This window comes from Eschrichtius robustus, chromosome 6, assembly GCF_028021215.1.
Source record: "Eschrichtius robustus isolate mEscRob2 chromosome 6, mEscRob2.pri, whole genome shotgun sequence".
NCBI classification, from domain to species: domain Eukaryota; kingdom Metazoa; phylum Chordata; class Mammalia; order Artiodactyla; family Eschrichtiidae; genus Eschrichtius; species Eschrichtius robustus.
The window spans coordinates 23,576,856-23,603,195 of record NC_090829.1 but is presented as its reverse complement, the minus strand read 5'-3'; the positions used below and the strand labels follow the sequence as shown (position 1 = coordinate 23,603,195).

General features: G+C 36.1%; 1 protein-coding gene across 8 annotated transcripts in view; it reads left to right on the top strand.

Moving 5' to 3' along the window:
- TFDP2 (transcription factor Dp-2) overlaps nucleotides 1-26,340 on the top strand; it is a 173,404-nt gene that overhangs the window by 47,626 nt on the left and 99,438 nt on the right. For 5 of the 8 annotated variants that reach the window (XM_068546025.1, XM_068546024.1, XM_068546021.1 and 2 more), the window contains one exon: nucleotides 7,358-7,424. The exons of 1 other annotated variant lie outside the window; for it this stretch is intronic. In XM_068546025.1, coding sequence (XP_068402126.1) covers nucleotides 7,358-7,424 — 67 coding nt within the window. Of the gene's footprint in view, nucleotides 1-7,357; nucleotides 7,425-14,997; nucleotides 15,134-26,340 lie in introns of those variants that run through there. 2 more of the 8 variants (XM_068546027.1, XM_068546029.1) reach the window with 2 other exon arrangements.

Sequence of the window (26,340 nt, the reverse complement as noted above, 5' to 3'; positions counted from 1 at the left end):
ATGGATTTATTTCCAGTCATGGTGAAGGATTATGCCAGAAAAGAAATACTACAACATATAGGGAAATAATTTATTATAATTACTGTTCCCAGATTATGTTGGAATATTTGATTACAGGTAACAGAAACCAGCTTGGGCTACCTTAAACAAAAAGGGAATTTATTATAAAGATACCGGATGTCTCAAGGAATTCAAGAGTAGGAATTTAGTGGGTCCTCAGAAAGATCTGGGTCCAGAAACTTGAAATCTACCAGGAATCGAAGCAGTTATTTGGTTTCCATTTGTCATCTCTATTTGTTTCTGTGCATTGGCTTCATTACTCTGTCTCTCTGCAAATCATCTTCCTGAGTTCTCAGTCAGCATCTTGATCTACTTGTTACAGTACCAGCCTATTCAGAGAGAGAGAGAGAGAGGGGTGAAGGAAATGGGGGCAGGCAGCCTGACAAATCCTGTCTGCCTATGTCAGCTCTAATTTCAGACTCCTTGGGAAGGACCTCTGGCTCTACTCCAGCCTGATATCTGCTAGTAGTCTGGCTAGTTGTGACCAGAGGCAAGTGTCATATTGTATAAAAAGATCTTGTGAGCCAGACAGATAGTTCCAGATACTGCCCATTATACATTTAAAGAAGAGCATCAAAAACAAACAAACAAAAAACAGCCAAAAACCAGAAAAACACCCCGATTACTTATCTCTATTTTCCCATTGTTGACCTTGCTTTTAACACACATGAGTAGCTATAAGCAGATATAGACTTTGGTTCATTATCATCTAATTAATTTTTTTAGCATAAATTATCAGGAGTAGTCTGCTTTTTAAAAATTTTTTTCATTGGGATACATTTGTTTTACAGTGTTGTGTTAGTTTCTGCTGTACAGCGAAGTGGTGTTGAGTTCCCTGTGCTATACAGCGGATTCTCATTAGTTATCTGTTTTATACATATTAGTGTATATATGTCAATCCCAATCTCCCAGTTCCAGCTTTCCCCCCTTGGTGTCCATACGTTTGTTTTCTACATCTGTGTCTCTATTTCTGCCTTGCAAACCGGTTCATCTGTACCATTTTTCTAGATTCCACGTATATGGGTTAATATGTGATATTTGTTTTTCGCTTTCTGACTTACTCTGTATGACAGTCTCTAGGTTCATCCACGTCTCTACAAATGACCCAATTTTGTTCTTTTTTATGGCTGAGTAGTATTCCATTGTATATATGTACCACATTTTCTTTATCCATTAAGAGTAGTCTGCTTTAATCTATGGCTCTTGTATATATTCGTTTAAGTGCTGTCTGGGGAAAAGAAGAAGCAAATTTTTAGTCTGTGTATTGGGAATTTTCTTCCAGGATATTTTCTTGATTTTCTCTCCTCTAGAAAAAAGAGAATGTAAAAGTTATCCTGAGCAACAAGATGGTTAACATTCAACTAGCAAGTATATTTTGGCTTAAAAATGTACCTTAAATCTTCCTAGCCGTATGTACAGTTTGCTATATTAAAAGTTGTTTCCCTAAAGTAACAAAGCATTTGAACCAGTGGTAACTATTCTCCCATTATTTCGTTTGTATATTTGGAAGTAATCAAAGAGTATGCAAACAGTTTCTCTTTCTGCTACAGCAACCTAGGGGGAAAGGGCTACGTCATGAGCTGACCCTCTTCTGATTCCCTGGAGTTGGGGACATGGAGAGGTCAGGCCTCAGACTGGGCTGAAGCATGTGGGAAAGAACTGAAGTAGGCTAAACATCTAATCAGGTTCACTAGCCATTCTGCAATAGATAAGAACATTTTTGTGACTTTTAATATGTTTTGTCGAGGTACTTACTGGAAGGCTCATACCAGTTTACAATGCCATGAGCGACTCATTCTCATCTCCTCCCTCCCCATCTCTCTCCAACAAATAGAAGTGTCTGACGCTGTTCCGGGCTCCTACCTTCTTGGGGTTCATAGTGTAGTGAGAGAAGATGGTAAATATATAATGTCAGGTAACGATAACTGTTACGAAGAAAAGTAAAACAGGGTAAGAGGAGAGAAAGTGACAGCGATGAGGGAGATCTCTTTCAGCGAGGTGTTCAGAAGAGTCCTCTTTAGGGAAATGATGTTTAGGCAGAAGAATGCTCTTCAGTCTCAGTGCGAGAAGAAGGAGCCAGCCATGTGAATATCTGGGGAAAGAGCGTTCCAGGTAGAGGCAGGAGAAAGTGTGGTTGTTCAAAGAGCAGCAAAGACCAGTTGATAAGACAGAGCGGAGTAATTAAGCCGGGGAGAGTGGGAGGAGCCAGGTCATGGGGAGCCTCAAACACTGGGGTGAGCAGCGTGTGCTTTAAATGTCAGTGGGGAGCTTTGAAGGTTTTGAGGACGGTTTCATGTCCTGACTTAGCATTTTCAAAAGCTTGTTCTGGCTGCTGAGTGCACAGACTGAAGAGGGGCATAGTAGAAGTGGGGAACTCATTTGGTACTTGTCCCAGTAGTTCAGACATCAGAGTATGAAGACTTGAGCTGGGGTAATGATATTAGAGATGGGGAAAAGTGGTTGAATCTAGGATGTATCTGAAGGGACAGCCACCAGGACTTATTGAGTAATTAGGATATGGGGACAGGGAAGAAGTTAAAGATTGCTCAGCATTTGGCTTGTGTAACTGGGTAAGTGCCTTTGCGGTTTAATGAGAAGAGGAACCCTTGGGGAAGTACAGGATTTTGTGGCAAACTCAAAAATTGTTTTGAATATATTAAAGTTGAGGGACCTGAAAACATCCAGGTGGAGATATTGGCCAGGCAGTTAATATAATGATCAATAATGACTCTGGAGCTCAGGGGAAAGCTTGGGGCTGGATCTAAAAATTTTGGAGTCATTTCATATTAGATTGATTATTTTAAAGCAGTATGATTCCATGAGATTATATAGTTCATGCGTGGCTAGAGAATACATAAGGACCAAGGTCTGAACGCAGGGAATCTCCAACAACTGGGGAGGAGGAGAGGCAGCAAAGGACACTGAAGGAATGGACAGAAAGGAAGGAAAGAACGCTACCCTGATGATGTGGAAGCCAAGTGAAGACAGTGTTTCAAGAAGGGGGGAGTGATAATTGTGTCACATGCCGCTGAAAAGTGACTCTTAGATATAGAAGAGGTTGTCCAGGTTTTATGGAAGCATTATTAAACATACGTTCAAATATTTGCATCTTCAGTTTCTGTTTCTCATTTTGCATTTCTCTTATGAGAACGGTTTTTTGTGAAACGTTAGTTTTGCCTCAGCCAAGCCATCCTAGGTCCCCTATGGTTACAGGTGTTAGAAACCCTATTCAGAATCACTTCAGGCAAAAAGTGGAATGTGTTGATTGGCATAACTGAAAAGTCTGGAGTACTATGGCTTCAAATACAACCGGGTTCAGGGAAATGATGGGCGTCAGGGCTCTGTCTCCCTTTTTCCATCTCTTGGCTCTATATGGTGGCATAATAGCCTACATTGGCCTCATAATGCTTATCTCAGAAGAAGAGAGGGAACTTTTCTTTTCTAGCATTTATATTTCAAATTCCATGGAGGAGCTTTGGTTGATTCTGCTTGGCCCACACGCTTAGACAAGTCATTGTAGAGAAGGAAGTAGGGTACCATAAATGGTTTGCTGCTTCACTGTGGGTCATGGGTCCGCTCGTGTTGTCGCAGCACATTTGAGGCTCTAAGATGAACAGCCCTACCAGAACTGCATGGAGTGTGGGATGTTTCATTTTGCAAAAGGAAGTTCTGCAGAGCTGGCAATATATTCATTGTATCTGGGATAAAATTGTTATCAGGTACTATCTAGTATCCAGTGATACTCTTCTGGACCAAAAATGCAGATGTGTTCTCACTTAAGTTCACTTAGTATACAATAAAGGATTTGAAAGATAATTTGAGGTGTAATTTTTTGCCTTGTCAAAGAATCTTTTAACAATATGTAAGCCATAATACTCATTACAGAAAAATTAGAAAGTACAGATAAAGAAAAGAAACTAGCCTAGAGATTATCAGCAAAATTCTGCCTAAGAACACATCTGGTATATACACAAATACATATATAAAAATACATATATAAAAAAAATATAATACACATAGATTTTGGTATATATACGTGTGTGTATGTGTGTATATATATATATATATATATATATATATACACACACATACACACACGTATATATACCAAAATCTATGTGTATTATATTTTTTTTAATAAAAATGAGGCCAGACTGTTTTGTAACCTACTATTTAGCTTAGTCTCTATGACGAAAACCTTTTCTTGTCTTGATAACTCTGTAACATCATTTTAAATGGCTCTTTTATGTTATCTATTCTATGGACATTACACTAGTTTCCTAATACTGGCCATTATTTCCATTTTTTCTCTTTTTTTAACTTTTTGTTTATTTCTGTTTACTCATTGGATTATTTCCGTGAAACAAAAGTCTTATGAAATTACTGGCCCAAAGAGTATGTACTTTATGGACTTTTGATTCATATTGCTAAATTGCATTTCGGAAAGATTGCACCAATTTACAAACTCACCAGTGGTGTATGAGAGTGCCATTTCCCTTTATTTGCTTTCTAATCTTTGTCAATCTAATCAGCAAAAAAATGGTATGTAATTTACTACATTTCTCTAATTGCTAGATAGGTCAAATTGGTATTCTCTATGTTTGTTGGTCATTTGTGTCTCTCTTATGAATTGTCTAGGTCAGTGTTGAAGTAGTAAAGCCATTGCCCTTTGAATTAATGACCCAAACTTGAATATTGCTTTGCCATTAACAAACATGTTCACATAATTATTTAATTTGGTCTGAAGAGCTGTCTGAGTTTGTTGTACACATGTGTATCGTCATCCTCATTTTGCAGTGACTGTTCCAAGAACACCTTGCTTGTGAATGAATGGTAGAGCTGAACTTTGACCACAGACCATCTCGCTTTGAATCTTTCAGTTATGTCAATCTGAAATGTTAAAGATCAGTGAAATTATAATGCTGTTATTGGGGAATATCGTTTGACTCTTAACATTTGGGCTTTGGATATATTTTATTCAATAGACATTTAGTGACTGCTTACAGTATGCAGCACAGTGTTTGAATATCCTGATAGAAAACTTTTCTCAGGATCTTATTAGATGAAAAATTTTACGTAAAATTAGTTTACTTTTTTCTCTTGATCTGAGAAACATTATATAGAAAGATCCTTTTTAAATGGACAGAATAAAGAAAGAATAGCTAATATTTTTAAATGCCTTTCCTACCCAACTTTTTCTACTTGCAAATCTACTTTTTCTTTGAATCTTTATACAGTGTTTATGAAAGCAGAAATTAATACATGTTTGAAGTTTTAATTAAATAAATTTTAGTAGTATTTATTTAAGCTCTGAATACAAACACCTCCCCTCCATCCATGAGACCAAAATTACACACACTATTGATTTACAATTGACTTTTATCTTTTTGGGGTATAACCTGTTGCACTAAGGTGCAGGTGTACAGCTGCTTAAAACGTTTCCAAATCCGTTTGCTACTTCACTTAGAAGTAGCAAAAGTTGAACAGTAAGAGCAGGTGTTTAAATGTAACAGTTCCAGTAACTGAACTCTCGACTGTGAATACGTGGTTTTGGTTGAGGTTTTTGCCGTTATCTTTGTATAATAACAAAAAGGTATAAACTGATACTTTTGAAGTTACTGTAATACATGTATTAAATAATCACATTGTATTAAGCATGGAATATATTAAAGGCTGTCTTTGCCTTCTTTGCTTTCTGTTTACAGTAGAGCACCAACAAAAATTTCGCCTTTCTCTTTTTTTGTAGTAGAAGAGCTTAAAAAGGAGAGGCATGTTAGTGATGCCACGGTAAACTCTTGGCATTTACAAATTGAACGCTTAACGTTAGTATTTGTGAGCAACTCTGGAAATCCATGCAGTGGTATTTTTTTGGAAATTGTGTTGCAAAAGGTTTACTTTACTTCTAATAGAATACTTACGAGAAGCTAGACAGGATTAAGGATCTGCACCATTATCTACATAGAATTAGGCTATGTTTTAGATGCCTCTGTCTTCAGCCGCTTCCATAAAAATTTAATATTAGATGCCAGACATAGGTTTGCATCAGAATTACTTTTCTATGATGTGAACGATATGTAGAAATATTTCTGGTAGTATCTCTTGAAAAAAAGAAATAGCTATTAGTAGAACATCTGAATTCCCAAATAATGAAATAATTAGCTCTTATATTATGAAATTATAAAGTATCAAATGAGTGGTTTTGAAGAATATACAGTGTTAAAGCAGTGGATAGTTTAAAAACATAAAGCAAGTACAGAGATACAAACTTACAGAGCTTTGTGTGCCTTAAAATCCTTTCAGTGTGTTAGTACTTTGAGAGGATGTTTGGGGTACCAAATTAGCATGGATGTTTCAAGGTTACAAATCTACAAGGATTAAAACAATACAGTAGTAATAGTAGAACCATTTATTGGATACTTGCTTTGTGACAAGTTTTTAAAAATAGGGGGTTTTTTCCTGCTGGCTCTATCTATAATGAAATTTTAAAACTCCGCTTGATGATACTACCATATTCAGCTTATGATTCCAGGTAGTCCAGTAGACATCACATTAAAAGAAATAAATTGTCTAAAGGAGAATTTATAAACACACTTGCTTTAGGTAGTCCCTCAAGTATCTTACAAACAGTAATGAACATTAAAATGGATTGAGCACTTTGTGCCAAGCCCTGTGCTTTACATGAATTCTTTTTTCTTAATCTTTCTAACAACCTGAATTGGTAAGCACCTTTAGCGGCCTCTAATTTATGGACGAGGAGACCGAGATATAGAGAGCTTGTGTGACTTGACCACAACCATACACATAGTGGGCTTGATGAACTGGAGAATGAACCCAAGGCCAGTGGACCTCACGTCTGCGTTGTGGTATTAATGGTCTTTATTTGGTCCATTACATGTCATAATGTTTAAAAGCATTATATGCAGTGATTGTGAACAGTAAAAATTAAGGGCAGCAATGAGGGTGGAATTTTGGTATATCTTTTGGCAACTTCACGGTTGCCAGATTACTTGCTTTCAAAAAAAGCCATCAGTAAAATTTGTAGATCTCACATCTGCTCATAAGTAACATTATTTCATTAATTTTTATCTTGATCTGGACAGTGCATTATTTTTCCCATTTCAAGCAAAATGGCAGTGTTTTAATCCAGCTCCTATAGCTGATATCATTAGCTCATCTTTATGTGACAATGTATAATATTTGATACGGACTTCTGGTGGAAGGTTATTAATAATAGCTTATTAAGTGATCACATATTATTTAAGATCCTGTGTATAATTTTTTAAACTATTTTATTCAGGTTGGTTTGACTTCTACAAATGCAGAATTAAGAGGATTTATAGATCAGAATCTCAGTCCAACAAAAGGTAAGGACAGTTGAATAAAAATTTTCTGCATTGAGCTAGTTTTATTGCATTTGTTTTATAAAACAAGCAGTTAAATGAAGAATTACTTTATGTATAATAATTATATAATATTACTGTGTTCTCATATTCCAAAGAACTTTTATCATATAAAAGTCAGTTACCTCTGAGAGGCGGAGAGGTGGGGAGAGAGAGAGAGAGAGAGAGTGTGTGTGTGTGTGTGTGTGTGTGTGTGTGTTTTGAGAGACCCTATTTGCTAGTGGTTAAACTTGTAAGGAATACAGTAGAATGAATGAATATATATGTAATTCCTTTGTGTAATAGATGGTTTACTGGGGGAATGCTTATATCAGAAATCTGACCCATCCATACAAGAATTTGTGCAGGACACTTGTCAGTATCTTTCACTATGTATCATTCAACAGTATCTTTTAGTGTGTAGAAATAACATCTTGAAATCTTTATGGTTGAAATGATATGATGTTTGGGATTGGCTTCAGAATAATCCAGTGAGGGAAGAAGAGTAAAGTGAGTGGAATTATAGATAAAACAGAATTGTCTGTGAGTTGGTTAATTGTTTAAGCTGGGTGATAGTTATACGGGGTTTCATTATTCTTTTCTCTCTTCCTTTGTATAGGTTTAAATTTTTCCATTATACATATACAAAAGTTAAAAACAAAAGTGTCTACTATTACAATACAGATAGCTGTGAGGGAAACATCAGCTTCCTCAAAGGCTTTATGTCTAAGGTGGGCTATGTATGTCTAAGGTGGAGAGAAGGCTAGAGAAATCTGTATTTCAGTAGAGAAATTGCTAGCTTAAGAGTAGAAATGGTCTGTAGAAGTATTCTAAGAATTTAAATGTATTCTGAAACAATGAAAGAGACACTTGAAGCCTTGATGCTTGTCATTTTTTCCCCAATTTTTTTTATTGTGGTAAAACACACATAACATAAAATTTACCACTTCAACCATTTTTAAGTGTACAGTTTGGTGGCATTTAAGTACATTCATATTGTGCACCCATCACCACCATTCATATCCGTAACTCTTCATCTTGCAAAACTAAAGTTCTACACCCATTAAACAACAATTCCCTATTTTCTCCTCCTCCTTTAAACCCTTGGCAAGAACCATTCTACTTTCTGTATCTATGATTTTCCCTACTCTCTACGTACCTCATGTAAGTAGAATTATACAGTATTTGTCTTTTTGTGACTGGCTTATTTTGCTCAGTGTCCTCAAGGTTCACCCATGTTGTAGCATATGGCTGAATTCCCTTCCTTTTTAAGGCTGAATACCATTCCATTTTAAGTATGTACCACATTTTGCTTATCCATTCATCCATCAGTGGACACATGGGTTGCTTCCGTATTTTAGCTATTGTGAGTGACACTGCTGTGAACTGGGAGTACAGAGATCTTTCTGAGACCCTGCTGTTAGTTCTTTCGGATATATTCCTAGAAGTGGAATTGCTGGGTCACATGTCATATGGGTCAAATAATAGAATTATTTTTAATTTTTTGAGGAATTGCCGTTTCGATTTTTACAGCAGCTGTACCATTTTACATTCCCATCAACAGTGCACAAGGGTTCCAGTTTCTTCACATTCTTGCCAACACTTAACTTATTTTTATTATAGCCATCGTTATAGGTGTGAAGTGATGTCTTATTGTGGTTTTGATTTGCATTTCCCTAATGACTAGTAATATTGAGCGTATTTTCATGTGCTTATTTGCTATTCACATATCTTCTTTGAAGAAATGTCTATTCAAGTCTTTTTGCCCATTTTTGAATTGGATTATTTGTTTTTTGTTGTTGAGTTCTAGAAGTTTTTATATGTTCTGGATATTAATTCCTTATGAGAGAAATGATTTGCAAAAATTTTCTCCCATTCATCAGGTTGTCTTTTTGCTTTCTTGATAGTATCCTTTGATGTGCAAAACTTCTTTGTTTTGATGAAGTCCAATTAATCTGTTTTTTCTGCTATTGCCTGTGCTTTTGGTGTCATTTCCATTCAATGGTTGCCAAATCCAGTGTCACGAAAATTTTCCCCAATGTTTTCTTCTGAGAATTTTAAAGTTTTAGCTCTTAGGTTTAGGTCTTTGATCCATTTTGAGTTAATTTTTGTATATGATACAAAGTCAGGGTCAAACTGACATAAGGATATCCAGTTTTCCCAGTACCGTTTGTCGAAAAGACTGTCCTTTGACCATTGAATGGTCTTAGTACCCTTGTCAAAAATCAGTTGGCCATATATGTGAGGATTTATTTCTGGACTTTTTATTCTATTCCATTGGTCTATATGTCTGTCCATATGTCAATACTGTAATGTTTTAATTACTGTAGTTTTGTAGTATGTTTCAAAGTCAAAAAGTGTGAGTCCTCCTACTTTATTCTTCTTCGAGATTGTTTGGCTATTTAGGATCTCTTGCAATTCCACATGAATTTGAAGATTATGTTTTCTATTTCTGTGGAAAAGGCTGTTAGATTTTTGATAGAGATTGCATTGAATCTCTAAATCACTTTGGTTTTATTGACATCTTAACAATGCTATGTCTTCTTATTTGTGAACATATTCGACTTGTCTAAGCCTTCTTTAATTTTACCATTTCTTTTTGAAGTCATGAAAATGTTCTGGAAATAGTGGTTGTAGCTATACAACCTTGTGTATATACTGGAAATCAGTGAATTTTTGGGTATGTGAATTATACCTTGATTTAAACAAAAAACATTTTCTTCAACTTAATCTCTACTTCCAGCTCTCATTTGTTCTCCCCATCATTATCAGACTTCTTGGAAGAAGCTATACACTTACAGTCCCATTCTCAGCTTTCATTCATTTCTCTGCCCAATGTAATCTGGCTTTTGACTCCATTAATCCATTGAAACTGCCCTTGATTTTGTCTTTTTTTGTTTTCGGTTTATCAGCTTTTGGCACAGTTAATGTGCCCCCCCCCCTTTAGAAATAACCTTTTAATTTTAGAACAGTTTTAGGTTTACAGAGAAATCACAGAAATAGTACAGAGAGGTCTCATAAACCCCTCACTCAGTTTCCCTACTGTTAACATCCTACATTATTCTAGTACAGATTTTATAATTAATGAACCAATATTGATACATTATAATGAATAGAAGTTCATACTTTATTCAGACTTCCTTAGTTTGTAGCTAATGTCCTTTTTCTGTTGCAGGAGAGCATTCAGGATACCACATTACATTTCATGATCATGCCGCCTTCGCCTCTTTTGGCTGTGACAGTATCCTGAGATACTGGAAGTCTGACTTTCCATGTTTTTGATAACTTGACAGTTTTGAGGTGTACTGGTTAGGTATTTTGTAGAATGTCCCTGAATTGGGATTTTTCTAATTGTTTTTCTCATACTTAGATTGGGGTTATAGGTTTTTGAGAGAAAGACCACGGAGATAAAGGGCCATTTTCATCACAACATATTAAGGGTATCAACATGACTTATCATTATTGGTGTGAAACTTGGTCACTTGGCTGATGTAGTGTTTGTCATGTTTCTCTACTGTAAAGGTACTCTCTACCCCTTCCCCCTTTCCATACCATTGTCTTTGGAAGGCAGTCATTATGTGGAGCCCACACTTGAGGAGTGGAGAGTTTGCTCCACTTCTTTGAGTTGTGAGTATCTACATGATTTGTTTGGAATTCTTCCACCCTAGATTTGTCTCTTCTCCTCCGTTTATTTATTTAGTTAGTTAGTTAATTCTTTCTTTATAGCACTATGGACTCATGGATATTTAGTGTATAGTCCGGGTCATAGTCCAATACTACTTCAGTTTTTTTGCTCAGATTGTTAGGACTATGGCCATTGGGAGCGTTCAGTTGCTTTTCTGTGTCCCTTTGACATATTTCCTGCCCATTCCTCAGATCAGCCATTTTCTGAAAGAGTCCTGATTCCTTTTTATAGAGAATGTTGTTAGAAATCAAGGTCTTGCTTCTAAGCGAGCTTGTCGTTACTGGGGTGGTGTCTTTCTTTTTGAATCACTGTTTTTCTTTGTGTCTGTGATACCACACTTTTTAAGTCTTATAGGAAGCAGTACAGTGTAGCGGTTAAGAACAAGGGCTCTGGAGGATGAGGGTGTAATCTTGGTTGCACTTCTTATACTCCACCAAATGTGTAAATCTGAGCAAGGTGATCTCTCTAAGCCAAAATGTCCACATCTGTAACGATGCAGATAATAATGGTAAATTGCTCATAGGGTATGTAAGGATTAAATGAGGTAGTGTGCGTAAATCACTTAGTACAACACCTAGCACATAGTAAGCATTCATTAAGTGCTTACTCCTTTTCCTCTTGTTAATATTTTCATCTTCCTTTTTGGCCGTTCCCTTCAGTCTACTCTCCTAGCTCTTCTTTTGTTTGTCTTCTAAATGTTAGTGTTCCATGGGGTTTTTGTCTTAGTTTTTTTCCCCTCACCTTGTACATTTTCCCTAGGCAATTTCGTCTATTCTCACTGCTTTTACTTTGTATATGGTTGATTCTCAAATCTGTACCTCCGGCCCAAACCTTTGTCTTGAGTTTTTGTATATTTAACTGCTTATGGGACACCTTCCTTTGAATAACTTATATGCATCTCAGACTCAATCTGTCCGTAATTAAAGTGATTATTTCACCCTCTCAAAACCTACTTTTCCCTTTTCTTTATCTTACTGGATAGTACAGTAGTACCTTTCACCCTTTGCCCAAACCAGAAACTGAAGCATCATCTTTGACTCCTTTTTGACCTCTCTACTCCCAGTCAAATCACTTACAAGACTTGTTGATTCCAGCACTTACAAGACTTGTTGATTCCAGCTAAATACCTCAGTTCTCCCCACCCACTTTCTCTATTCCATTGCTATTATCTTAGTTCAGACTACTATAAACTATTTCCTGGATTACTGTAGCTATTTTTCTTGCTTTGAGATTTCATTTCTTTCTGTTTCATTCACTGTACTATAGCTACATACTTTTTCTCAAACACAAATCTGAACAAGTCTTCCCAAGTTAAAAAAAACATTTTTTGTTCCTTATTGCCCTCAAGATAAAGTCCAAACTCCAGTTTAAAAGATCCTTCATGATATGGTTCTTGCTTTCATCTTTAGCCTTATCTCAGACATTTATGCTTCTGCCACACTGAACTACATTCTCTCTGTCTGTCTGTCCCTCTTCTCCCTCCCCTCCCCTCCCCTCCCTTTTCTCTCTCTCTCTCTGTCTTTCTGTATTCTCTTCTCTGTACCTATAATGCCATACCTCTCTGACAGCATCCTCACTTCACTCCTGATAGAAATACATTTCACCTGGCTAATTTCTGTTCATTCCTAGCATCTAAGTTTAGGTCTTATACCCAATTGGCCCATAAGCCTCTAATAGTCTCTGCTTATCCCAATTGCAGTATTTATCACACTGGACTTTAATTTACTGATTTACTTATTGATCCCCACCTGACTCCATGAAGTCAGAGACTTTTTATCTTATTCATCACTGTTTCTCTAGAATGGATATTTCAAAGTAACTATTCCATAGTAGCTGTCCCAAACTGGAACTTTGTTGAAAGAATGTGTGTCTTTCCTTCTACCTATAATTCCCTTGGCCACTGGGCAAATTCCTGTTTATGCTTTAAAATCTAGCTGAGCACGAATTCTTCTGTACCTCCTTGTTACTGAGCCTCCTTTGTGTTAACCTTTGGACCCTGTACATACTTTATTATTGTCCTTATCACATTATATTGTGTTTCTTTATGAGATTGTCCTTTCTTTTTTTACTAGACTGAGCTCTTTAAGGGCAGGGTCTTTTTATTATGTATATAAATTTATTTATGTTTTATTTATTTTATTTTTGGCTGTGTTGGGTCTTCGTTGCTGTGTTCGGGCTTTCTCTAGTTGTGGCGAGCGGGGGCTTCTCTTCGTTGTGGTGAGCACGGGCTCTTGTTGCTGAGCACGGGCTCTAGGTGCGCATGCTTCAGTAGTTGCAGCATGTGGGCTCAGTAGTTGTGGCTCGCGGGCTTAGTTGCTCCGCGGCATGTGAGATCTTCTTGGACCAGGGTTTGACCCTGTGTCCCCTGCACTGGCAGACGGATTCTTAACCATTGCACCACCAGGGCAGCCCAGGGTCTTTTTTCATATTTTTGTCTTTAGAGTCTAGCTTGACATCTAGCGCAGTTATATGTACTCAGTAAATTTTTAAAAGTTTATTTTTTATTGAAATATAGTTAATTTACAACATTGTGTTAGTTTCTGGTGTACATTAAAGTGATTTAGTTATACATATAAATATATTCTTTTTCATATTATTTTCCATTATAGGTTATTACAAGGTATTGAATATAGTTCCCTGTGCTATACAGTAGGACCTTGTTGTTTATCTATTTTATATATAGTAGTTTGTATCTACTAGTCCCGAACTCCTAATTTATCCCTCCCCTCCCTTCCCTTTTGCATACTAAGTAAACATTGAACTGCAAGAGCTTGTTTTGCCATAGCATTTCCAGACTTTTAATGCAAATATTTATTTATCTAACCTTTGAGAAACGTATAAAGAAGGAACTTACTTTGAATGCTTTTTGAAACAAAGTGTTAAGGTATTCAGTGAGGAAGGTTTCTGAGCTTTTTGTCTTAGGGCATCTATCTAAGAGTTGGAGGTCTAAAAGTTACATAATTAATTAAAATAAGAACAAGCCTGAAGATGATTATATTCTGCCATAGCCAGGTGAGTTGCAGAGGATTCGAAAGCAGTTGAGTATTCATATATCCTTGTCATAAATCATGTAATTGTGTATTATTTTTTATTTTATTTTACTTTATTATAAATTTATTTATTTATTTATTTATGGCTGTGTTGGGTCTTCGTTGCTGTGCGCGGGCTTTCTCTAGTTGCGGCGAGCGGGGGGCTACTCTTCATGGTGGTGTGTGGGCTTCTCATCGTGGTGGCTTCTCTTATTGCAGAGCATGGGCTCTAGGTGTGTGGGCTTCAGCAGTTGTGGCTCTTGGATTCAGTAGTTGTGGCTCTCGGGTTCAGTAGTTGTGGCTCGTGGGCTCAGTAGTTGTGGCTCACGGGCTCTAGAGCGCAGGCTCAGTAGTTGTGGCGCATGGGCTTAGTTGCTCCGCGGCATGTGGGATCTTCCCGGACCAGGGATTGAACCCATGTCCCCTGCATTGGCAAACAGATTCTTAACCACTGCACCACCAGGGAAGCCCTGTATTATTTTTTAAAATGAAAGAAAAAGGTACTGTAACTCAGGGCTTCATTATAGTGTTGAAAGCCCAGCGGAACCTTTGTTGAAGATCAGGGATTCCTTCATTATCTGAGAGGTACATGCTGTTTCTTGGGCTATATATCTTTGGGTGGTTCTGGCATGTGAAAGAGGCCATATTTGCCTGTAAGCTGTATGCGTTTCTCGGGCAGCTGCTGTGGGCTAAATTGCTTGTGTCCCTGCAGGTAGATGAGCCCTGCCGTGTATCCTCCTCTTGCTCCTTTATGTCCTCAGCAGAGCTAGCAGTGCCACCTTGCCAGCTCCTTCATTGCTTGCACATCAGATTGAAAATATGTGTATCTTTTACTCACTGCCAGTTCCGCACTGTCCAAGAGATTGCGGTAGCCTACAGCTGTGGAAATGACAACCTACTAAAAGGAATGCAGCAACTCAAAAGAGGGAATATCCCTGGATAATCAGATTCCTCCTATGGGGGCAGAACTAATGGAAAAGGTAAGAGAAAGCATGACAGGAAGAAAGAAGAATGGAAGCTCTCAAGAGGATACAGTTGGAACACCGAGAAAGTTGTTTTTGAACTAAAAATATATTCACAAGTCTTGAATCTAAGGAAGATTAAAAACAAAAAAATGGCCAAAGATGTACCATGAGCAAAACAATATTGATACTAAATAAATATACTAACAGCCTCAATCTATTAAAGGGACAAAGAGAAATATTGTATTGTGATGAAAGGAACAATCTACCCAACAATCCAATTTTTAGGAAATGGGCAAAACTTATGAATAAACAGTTCACAGAAAAATATTAATGGTTCTCAACACAGATAAAAAGGCACTCTACCTCATTCACAAACCATACGTAATTTAAAATGACACTTGAGTACCATTTTTCACTCTATAAGGCTGGCGAGTATTAAGAAGTTTGATAAAACACTTGTCAAGGGTGTAGGATAATGTGCTCTCTTATACTGCTGGTGGGAGCATAACCTTTATGGGAAGCAATTTCACAGTATTTATTAATTTAACATTCACATTTCCTTTGACCAAGCAGTCCCAATTTTAGGAATGTATTCTACTGATATGTTTATAAATTTGGGAAATAACATTTAATCTTTGCAGTATTGTATGTAATAGCAAAATATTGGCAACAGTGTAAATCCATCAGTAAGATCTGGCTAAATAAATTATGTTCAATACATATCATGGAGTACTATGCAGGTGTAAAATTGGGAGTGAGAAAGCTATGTACAAATATGGAATGATCTACAAAGACACATTATTAAGTTAACAAAAGAAAATTGCAGAACAATGTGCCGAATAACCATTTGTTTAAAAAGCAGTGACATACAAACACACGTATCATGTTTCTTGTAAGGATACACAAAGACTTGACGTTCCTTATCTGGTAGTTAGAGAAACAGTATCTTTCACAGAGAAGTTTTAATCTTAATGAAGTCCAACATTAAAGCCTCATTTTTTTTTTTCATGGATCACACTTTTTGGTGTTGTATCTATAAAGTCATTACCACACTGAAGGTCAGTTAGATTTTTCTCTTATTTTTCTTCTAGGAGTTTTACAGTTTACATTTAGGTCTGTGATCCATTTTGAGTTAATTTTGTGACAGGTGTAAAGTATGTGTCTAAATTCTTTTTTTTTTTTCCTGCATGTGGATGTCTGGTTGTTCCATCCTCATTTGTTGAAAAGACTGTCCCTTCTCCATTAAATTGCCTTTGCTCCTTTGTCAAAGTCTAGTTGAAGGTATTTGTGTAGGTCTTTTTCTGGGCTCTCTATTCTATTCCACTGATCTATTTTCTTATTTTTTTGCTGATACCACGCTGTCTTGATGACTGTGAGTCTTAAGGTTGGGTGGTATCAGTCCTCCAACTTTTCTTCTTCAATATTGTGTTGGCTGTTCTGGGTCTTTTGCCTCTCCGTATAAACTTTAGAATCAGTTTGTTGATATCCACAAAATAACTTGCTGGGATTATGATTGAGATTGCATTGACTCTGTACATCAGTGGGAATAACTGACATCTTAACAATATTAATTCTTCTATGCATAAACGTGGACTTCTCTCTCCATTAATTAGATCTCTGATTTCTTTCATCACAATTTGGTAGTTTTCCACATATAGATCTTATACATATTTATTGGATATATCCTTAAGTATTTCATTTTTTGGTGCTAATGTAAATGGACTTGTGTTCGTAGTTTCAAACTCCAGTTATTCATTGCTGGTATATAAGAAAGCAGTTGACTTTTATTTATTAACCTCGTATCCTGCAACCTTGCTATAATCATGTATTAGTTCCAGGATTTTTTTTTTTTTGTAAATGATATTTTTGTTATTGGTGGTGTCTTTTTTTCCTTCTTTTCTTTTTTTGGCCACGCTGCGTGGCATGTGGGGTGTGGGGTCTTAGTTCCCTGACCAGGGAGCAAGCATGTGCCCCCTGCAGTGGAAGTGTGGAGTCTTAACCACTGGACTGCCAGGAAAGTCCCTGTAAATGGTATTTTTAATTTCAATATCCAGTTGTTCTTTGCTAGTATGTAGACACACAGTTGGTTTTTGTAGCCTGCTCCCTTGTGAAACTTATTTCTAGTAATTCTTTTGTAGATTTTTTTAGGATTTTCCTTATATACTCTCACGTCATCTGTAAATAAAAAGTTTAACTTTTCCTTTACAATTTGTATTTCCTTTTCTTTCCTAATGTCACTGATTAGGACTTCCAGTTCAAGGTTGAGTAGAAATGGAGAGAACAGAAATCCTTGCCTTGTTCCTGATCTTAGGAGGAAAGTATTAAGTCTTTTATTATTAGGTATGATATTAGCTGGTAGAGTTTTCATAGCGCCACCCTGCGTCTGGTTGAGTAAGTTTCCCTTCTAAGTTTTCTGAGTGTTTTGATAATGAATGGTGGATTTTGGTAAATGTTCTTTTTCTGCACCTATTGCAGTGATTATATATGGTGGGAGTAATTATAGCCCATGAATATGGTGAACTACATTGATTGATTTTTACATGTCACAAAAACTTTGGATTCCTTGCATAAACAGCACTTAAGTTTTTAAAACATTAATTAATTAATTAATTTTTGGCTGCGTTGGGTCTTTGTTGCTGCACGTGGGCTTTATCTAGTTGCGGCGAGCGGGGGCTATTCGTTGCGGTGCGCGGGCTTCTTATTGTGGTGGCTTCTCTTGTTGCAGAGCATGGGCTCTAGGCGCGCAAGCTTCAGTAGTTGTGGCACGTGGGCTCAGTAGTTGTGGCGCGCAGGCTCAGTAGTTGTGGCACACGGGCTTAGTTGCTCTGTGGTATGTGGGATCTTCCCGGACCAGGGCTTGAACCTGTGTCACCTGCACTGGCAGGTGGATTCTTAACCACTGCGCCACCAGGGAAGCCTAACACCACTTAATTTTGAGAGGAGCTTATGAATTCTCCATTTGGAGAGTATTGTTGATCAGAGCCTGTTTTGTACTATTTTTTTTTTAATTTTATTTATTTATTTATATTTATTTATGGCTGTGTTTGGTCTTCGTTTCTGTGCGAGGGCTTTCTCCAGTTGTGGCAAGTGGGGGCCACTCTTCATCGCAGCGCGCGGGCCTCTCACTATCGCGGCCTCTCCTGTTGCGGAGCACGTGCTCCAGACGCGCAGGCTCAGTAATTGTGGCTCACGGGCCCAGCTGCTCCGTGGCATGTGGGATCTTCCGGGACCAGGGCCCGAACCCATGTCCCCTGCATTGGCAGGCGGATTCCCAACCACTGCGCCACCAGGGAAGCCCTGTACTATTTTTAATCCCTTATAATCTAGAGATGATTCTGGAATCCCTGTGTAACAGCAGGGAACCAGTTGAGGTTAGACAGAGTACATAACGTTTATAGTGGAACCAATTGTTCAGGTTTTGTAACATTTTTTGAAAAGATCTTCACAGCCTGGAAACAGGAATAAAAGAAAGCATTTTGTGGGTAAGGCAGTAGAAAGAGAAGGAATTCAGAGTTTTCCCAAAAGTGTTGCTGGAATGACTCCTTATAGGGACCATATGAATGTATGTCTGCTAAGAAGGGAATGTGAGAACTTAACCTTTCTTGATGAGAAAAAGTTTAAAAGGAGCTGGAAAGGTGAAAGGGTAAGGAACTGGTGTTAGAGATTATTTCAGTACTCAAAATCTTAAAAATAGAGTAGCTTGTATATTTTGGAGTTATATGTTTCATTAAAAAGGCTGCTAACGTTTGCCCCCTTTTTTTTTTTAATTTTACTTCACAGATTTAAGTCCTCAAATATCTAGTAAGCTTTGTTTTATTTTATATTACTTTGAACAGTAGGTATAAGCAACATTTGGTTGCTATTTCTATGAAAATTCTTTGGCAGGCTTCTAAATCTGAGGTCATGTTAGGGTAAGTTTGGCCTCTCTTGCTGTGTGAGGCTTACTGAGAGATTGTATTTTAATAAACACAGTGAATGGTTCTGGCTTTGCCTTTTGAATCTGAATTTAGTTTCAGGATATTTAAAAATATCTTAATGATCTGATAATAGACTAACCCATTCTACAAGTAGTTTTATCAACCTGTTCAGTCCAGTAGCTTGCTTTTCCTGTAGGACCCGTGCCATCTGACCTTTTTCTCTCTTGTATTTTTCTGATCTTTTTTTCTCTTGTGTTTATCTACAAGGTAAGTTTTATTTCAGTAATCATGTTTAGTTTACCATACTGCATAATTAAATACTAAAATTAAATAAGAATTATCTTTTAGAAATAAAAGTTAAGTTCCTGATTTAAAACAAAAAATAAAGGAAAAATTAAAATGTTTTTAAATAGACTGTGCTTACTACATCTTTTATCTTCCTGTTAACTGCTTTTGCAATGTATATTGTGGTTAGGTAGAATTACATAACTTTGTTCTGTGTTTTGATTGCATGTTGTAGATTTATAAATAATTTTGATAACACAGTATGTTGTACCTGAGACCAAATAAAATGGCTTTTTTCCCCATTTTTTAATATAAATTTTTATTCTCTATTCTGATAGTTAATATAAATTGCTTTATTATAGAGCGTGACATGATGATACCTATTTTTAATATCTTGAAATAACTAGTCACTATTTCTTATGAAAGTATGATAAGTGGATATTATTCTTTTTGGAGGAAAGGATATCTGCAGTCTTGCTTCTGTAGTATTTCAAAGTTCATTTTCAGTGAATCAGCTTGTAACTTAGTTGGCAGAGTAGAATACTGTTGATGTTAAAAAGGTCCTTCTTTATGTGATTTCTTATTTGCTAGGTAGTTGGAAAATGGAGTTGATCTAATTGCCTGTTTTTATTTCCTATTCCTATATGGCTCACTGTCTTCTAGAAGAAAACTTTTCCACACCTTTAACTTAGCTAGCCATCTTGCTTACTATTGGTAACAACTATTGGTACTGGTTAATTTCAAACCCACAGCACTAAGGGAAGATGATGATTTTGATTGTCAACTGGAATTTAGTTCTAAAATCAACTTCTTAAATGTTTTCTTGTTTTGAATTTCCTCATTTAAATTTATCTTGTTTATGACCAACATAAAATTTGCATGAGTTGCCAAATTTAAAAGCAAAATATCAAAAATCATGCCTTAAAGTTGTTTAACAGCTCTGTTGCCAACACAGTGTTTTGGCAATTTAAATTGCAAATGTTATTTAGGAAAGACTAAATTGCCTCTTCTGCATTTAACCTGGTTTCTCCTCTTCTTTATAAATTACATAGTAAATAAAAATGGTAGCTACAATATTCTTTTCTAAAGCTGTGTCTTTAAAAAATACTAAATAGGAAAACTAATAAAATTTGCTAAAATTTTACTAACTGTATTTCTTTAGGAGTTTTTAATTCATTCTAATGAAAACACATTGTATTTTGCTTCATGTTGTAAAGTAAGTTTGATATATTTGAAAAGGCTCAGGTTTTGGAATCATTGAAGCAGAGCTTCAAATTTCAGCTTTGCTATTTACTAGATCTACAATTGATAACATCGAAAATATACTAAATCTCTCTGTCTGATTTTCACATTTGTGCTTTGGTGATTGTAATACCTACCTTGGAGGGATTATATTTTCTCATTTAACTCTCATGTGTAAAGCTTTATGCATAATGCTTAGCATGTAGTGGGTGCTCAATAAAATATTAATTCTCTTCTCCTTTACTTCCTTCAGTGTTCCTTTGATATTTGAGCCTTTCCTTGTCATTGTATCAATTATGTAGAAAATGTCTGCAAGTTGCTGGTTAAATTATTGAAAAAGACCAGCCTGAATACATTTAATTACAAACTGTATTTTGAAGTAAAAGGAAATTGCTATCAGGATTTACTGGTAATACAAATTACTTCTTTCATTTTCTGCCTGTGAAACTAATTAAATCCAATTTTTGGCATATCTCAGAATAAGCTAGGAACTGTTTTGTCATCCCTTTCTTCAGTGACATCCTTTACATCCCCTTTAGTGAGTCCATTTGGGACCCATTAAAGTGTGACGAGTAGCATGACTGACACTGCAGACATGTAAATCACAAATCTAAAAGAAGTGGAACAGAAGATGAAAACACTTATCTATCACGAAGACCCTCAGTCTCTCAGATGAGCAAAGTGCAATTAGAATAATAGTTTCTAAAAATTATTTATCTTTTTTCCATTCCCTGATTAATAAAGGTGATGTTTTCTTAGTATGCCTGGAGGCTTAGAGTGCTTTAATCCAGTAGTTCTTAAATTTTAGCAAGCAACAGAATCACCTGGAGGGCATCTCATAAAGATTGACTCCAGAGTTTCTGATTCAGTAGGTCTGGGGTGGGGTCTGAGAATTCATATTTCTAACAAGTTCCTAGGTGAAGCTGATATTGCTAGCCCTGGACCACACTTGGAGAATTACTACTCTAAGGGTATGTAGAAGAAGTGGGGATTAAGCAAAAGGTAGAATCAGACTGACTTTTCTGCCTAAGATTTTTCACTCAATTCAGAAAACTTTTTCCAGTACCTTCTATGTGTCTAGTACTGCAGTATCATCAAGCCTCACGTCTTAGACTTTCAAACCACAGATTTTTGCTTTACGAAAGGACTCTACTGCCTGAGGAGCACTTCTAAAAGAAAAGACGAGTGAAGAAAGGAGGATAGGCTATCCATTTTGTTGCTTTTTCAAACCTCTGTCCTCATGTTATAGCAATATTTTATCTTTTGCTAATTTTAATGCAAAAACATTGGCTCTTGTAATTCTATCTCTAGGTAACTCTCCTAAGGAAGTAAATTTTGACTTATAATTAATATAGACAAAGACAGAGATATTTATCATAAGATTGTTTGTAAATAGCAAAAAAGTAGCTCACACACAGAAGTATATTACTAGGTGATTTTAAAGTAAATTGTGTATGTATGTATATGATAGCTAAATTTGTAGTCATATTTTGCTTATGAAGGAAAACGTTTTGAAAATAGAAAATGCTTAATACACATAATTATTTTATGTAGGTATGTTTTGATATAATTTAACCTCTCACATTTAAGTAAAATTGTATGTATTCTATGTTCTTAACTATGTGACATTTTTAGAAAAATGAGGAAATACATCAAATTACAGGTATCTTTTAGAACATGAGATTATGATTGATTGGTACTATATATTTTCTGCATTTTGTAATGTATCCAGAATGGGGTGTTTTGTAATGAAAATATTCATGTCGTATATTTACACACACACATATATATATAAAGTTTTAGTTGAAATATATAGAGAAAAGTACAAATACAGGTGTACAGTTCAGTGAAATTTCACAAACCAGCACTCGAAACTAGAAGCAAAATACCAGCACCCCAGAAGCATGCTTTGTGCTCCCGTTGAAGGCTAAGTGCTGTCTTGACCTCTAACAGGATAGACTATTTTTGTCTGTTTTGGTGCTTTACATATGGAATCATGCAACATTTATTCTTTGTGACTTGCTTTTCTTGCTCAACATGTTTGTGAGATTCATCCATATTGTATGTAGTTGTAGTTGATCTTTTCTCATTGTTATGTAATATTCCATTGTGTGATTAAACCATAATTATTTATTCATTCTAATGCAATTGGGCATTTAGGTAGTTTTCAGTTTGGGGATATTACAATTAGTGATCTCACAATATAATTGTAAAATACCGAGTCTGTCAAGTGTATTTTCGTAATTGAATTTTATTTTCCTATTAACTTATATTATAATTGAAGTTATGTTCTCATATGAAAATTCTTCAGTAGAATGAGTTTAAATTTTTTTGGCAAAGACAGATAAGTTGATAGACTGTTGGCGATTGTAATCAGGAACATTACTAGACTCAATACTTTTAAAGCACTACACAGATTTAAAAAAATTTTTTTTAATTTAATTTTATTTATTTTTTTATACAGCAGGTTCTTATTAGTTATCCATTTTATACATATTAGTATATAACTGTCAATCCCAATCTCCCAATTCATCACCCCCCCCCCCCCCCCGCTTTCCCCCCTTGGTGTCCATATGTTTGTTCTCTACATCTGTGTCTCAATTTCTGCCTGCAAACCAGTTTATCTGTACCATTTTTCTAGGTTCCACATATATGTGTTACTGTACGATATTTGTTTTTCTCTTTCTGACTTACTCTGTATGACAGTCTCTACAAATGACCCAATTTCGTTCCTTTTTATGGCTGAGTAATATTCCATTGTATATATATATACCACATCTTCTTTATCCATTCGTCTGTTGATGGGCATTTATGTTGCTTCCATGACCTGGCTATTGTAAATAGTGCTGCAGTGAACATTGGGGTGCATATGTCTTTCTGAATTATGGTTTTCTCTGGGTATATGCCCAGTAGTGGGATTGCTGGGTCATATGGTAATTCTATTTTTAGTTTTTTCAGGAACCTCCATAGTGTTCTCCATAGTGGCTGTATCAATTTACATTCCCACCAGCAGTGCAAGAGGGTTCCCTTTTCTCCACACACTCTCCAGCATTTGTTGTTTGTAGATTTTCTGATGATGCCCATTCTAACTGGTGTGAGGTGGTACCTCATTGTAGTTTTGATTTGCATTTCTCTAATAGTTAGTGATGTTGAGCAGCTTTTCATGTGCTTCTTGGTCATCTGTATGTCTTCTTTGGAGAAATGTCTGTGTAGGTCTTCTGCCCATTTTTGGATTGGGTCGTATTTTTAATATTGAGCTGCATGAGCTGTTTATATATTTTGGAAATTAATCCTTTGTCCATTGATTCATTTGCAAATATTTTCTCCCATTCTGAGGGTTGTCTTTTCGTCTTGTTTGTAGTTTCCCTTGCTTTGCAAAAGCTTTTAATTTTCATTAGGTCCCATTTGTTTGTTTTTGTTTTAATGTCCATTACTCTAGGAGGTGGATCAAAAAAGATCTTGCTGTGATTTATGTCAAAGAGTGTTCTTCCTATGTTTTCCTCTAAGAGTTTTATAGTGTCCGGTCTTACATTTAGGTCTCTAATCCATTTTGAGTTTATTTTTGTGTATGGTGTTAGGGAGTGTTCTAATTTCATTCTTTTACACGTAGCTGTCCAGTTTTCCCAGCACCACTTATTGAAGAGACTGTCTTTTCTCCATTGTATATCCTTGCCTCTTTGTCATAGATTAGTTGACCATAGGTGCGTGGGTTTATCTCTGGGCTTTCTGTCCTGTTCCATTGATCTGTATTTCTGTTTTTGTGCCAGTACCATATTGTCTTGATTACTGTAGCTTTGTAGTATAGCCTGAAGTCAGGGAGTCTGATTCCTCCAGCTCCGTTTTTTTCCCTCAAGACTGCTTTGGCTATTCAGGGTCTTTTGTGTCTCCATACAAACTTTAAGATTTTTTGTTCTAGTTCTGTAAAAAATGCCATTGGTAATTTGATAGGTATTGCATTGAATCTGTAGACTGCTTTGGGTAGTATAGTCATTTTCACAATATTGATTCTTCCAATGCAAGAACATGGTATAGCTCTCCATCTATTTGAATCATCTTTAATTTCTTTCATCAGTGTCTTACAGTTTTCTGCATACAGGTCTTTTGTCTCCCTAGGTAGGTTTATTCCTAGGTATTTTATTCTTTTAGTTGCAGTGGTGAATGGGATTGTTTCCTTAATTTCTCTTTCAGATTTTTCATCATTAGTGTATAGGAATGCAAGAGATTTCTGTGCATTAATTTTGTATCCTGCAACTTTACCAAATTCATTGATTAGCTCTAGTAGTTTTCTGGTGGCATCTTTAGGATTCTCTATGTATAGTATCATGTCACCTGCAAACAGTGACAGTTTTACTTCTTCTTTTCCGATTTGTATTCCTTTTATTTCTTTTTCTTCTCTGATTGCCGTGGCTAGGACTTCCAAAACTATGTTGGATAATAGTGGTGAGAGTGGACATCCTTGTCTTGTTCCTGATCTTAGAGGAAATGCTTTCAGTTTTTCACCATTGAGAATGATGTTTGCTGTGGGTTTGTCATATATGGCCTTTATTATGTTGAGGTAGGTTCCCTCTATGCCCACTTCCTGGAGAGTTTTTATCATAAATGGGTGTTGAATTTTGTCAAAAGCTTTTTCTGCATCTATTGAGATGATCATATGGTTTTTATTCTTCAGTTTGTTAATATGGTGTATCACATTGATTGATTTGTGTATATTGAAGAATCCTTGCATCCCTGGGATAAATCCCAGTTGATCATGGTGTATGATCCTTTTAATGTGCTGTTGGATTCTGTTTGCTAGTATTTTGTTGAGGATTTTTGCACCTATATTCATGAGTGATATTGGTCTGTAATTTTCTTTTTTTGTAGTATCTTTTTCTGGTTTTGCTATCAGGGTGATGGTGGCCTCATAGAATGAGTTTGGGAGTGTTCCTTCCTCTGCAATTTTTTGGAAGTGTTTGAGAAGGATGGGTGTTAGCTCTTTTCTAAATTTTTGATAGAATTCACCTGTGAAGCCATCTGGTCCTGGACTTTTGTTTGTTGGAAGATTTTTAATCACAGTTTCAATTTCATTACTTGTGATTGGTCTGTTCATATTTTCTGTTTCTTCCTGGTTCAGTCTTGGAAGGTTATACCTTTGTAAGAATTTGTCCTTTTCTTCCAGGTTGTCCAGTTTATTGGCATAGAGTTGCTTGTAGTAGTCTCTTAGGATGCTTTGTATTTCTGCAGACTACACAGATTTTTATATTACTTTCAGAGCTTTGATAACTTTGAAATGTTCTTATCATCTTGATTTTCTTTCTGTTTTATCCACTGATACCCTTATTCCTAACTCTAAAAGTATAGTTCTCAGAATTTATTCCCTTCTTCCTATTGGCTGAGTCTTTAGAACAAGGTGGAAAGCACAAAATAATTTAAATTCTCCAGTAAAAAAAAAATCCAGGTTATATATATAATATGTAAATTATATATGTATAATCTTATTAGCCTCGTTGGTATTTTAAAATTATATTGTAGTGGCAGGCTTTTGAGACAAAGTAGGACTTGTACCTAGCACAGTGCTACGTAAGTGACTCACAGGGGCTTAACATCTATCTGTTGAGTGGATGAAACAAAGACAAAATTCCACTATCAAGTTTTTCTCTTCTCAGGTTTTGTTGGCGTTTCCACTTGTCCACTCCCCTCAAATTTTGGATCTTTAGTTTAAAAACGGGTATTTGAAATGAATAAGAGAAAATTGTTATTAGTGGAATTTTTTAAAGTGGAACTTTTTCTCAAGATAAC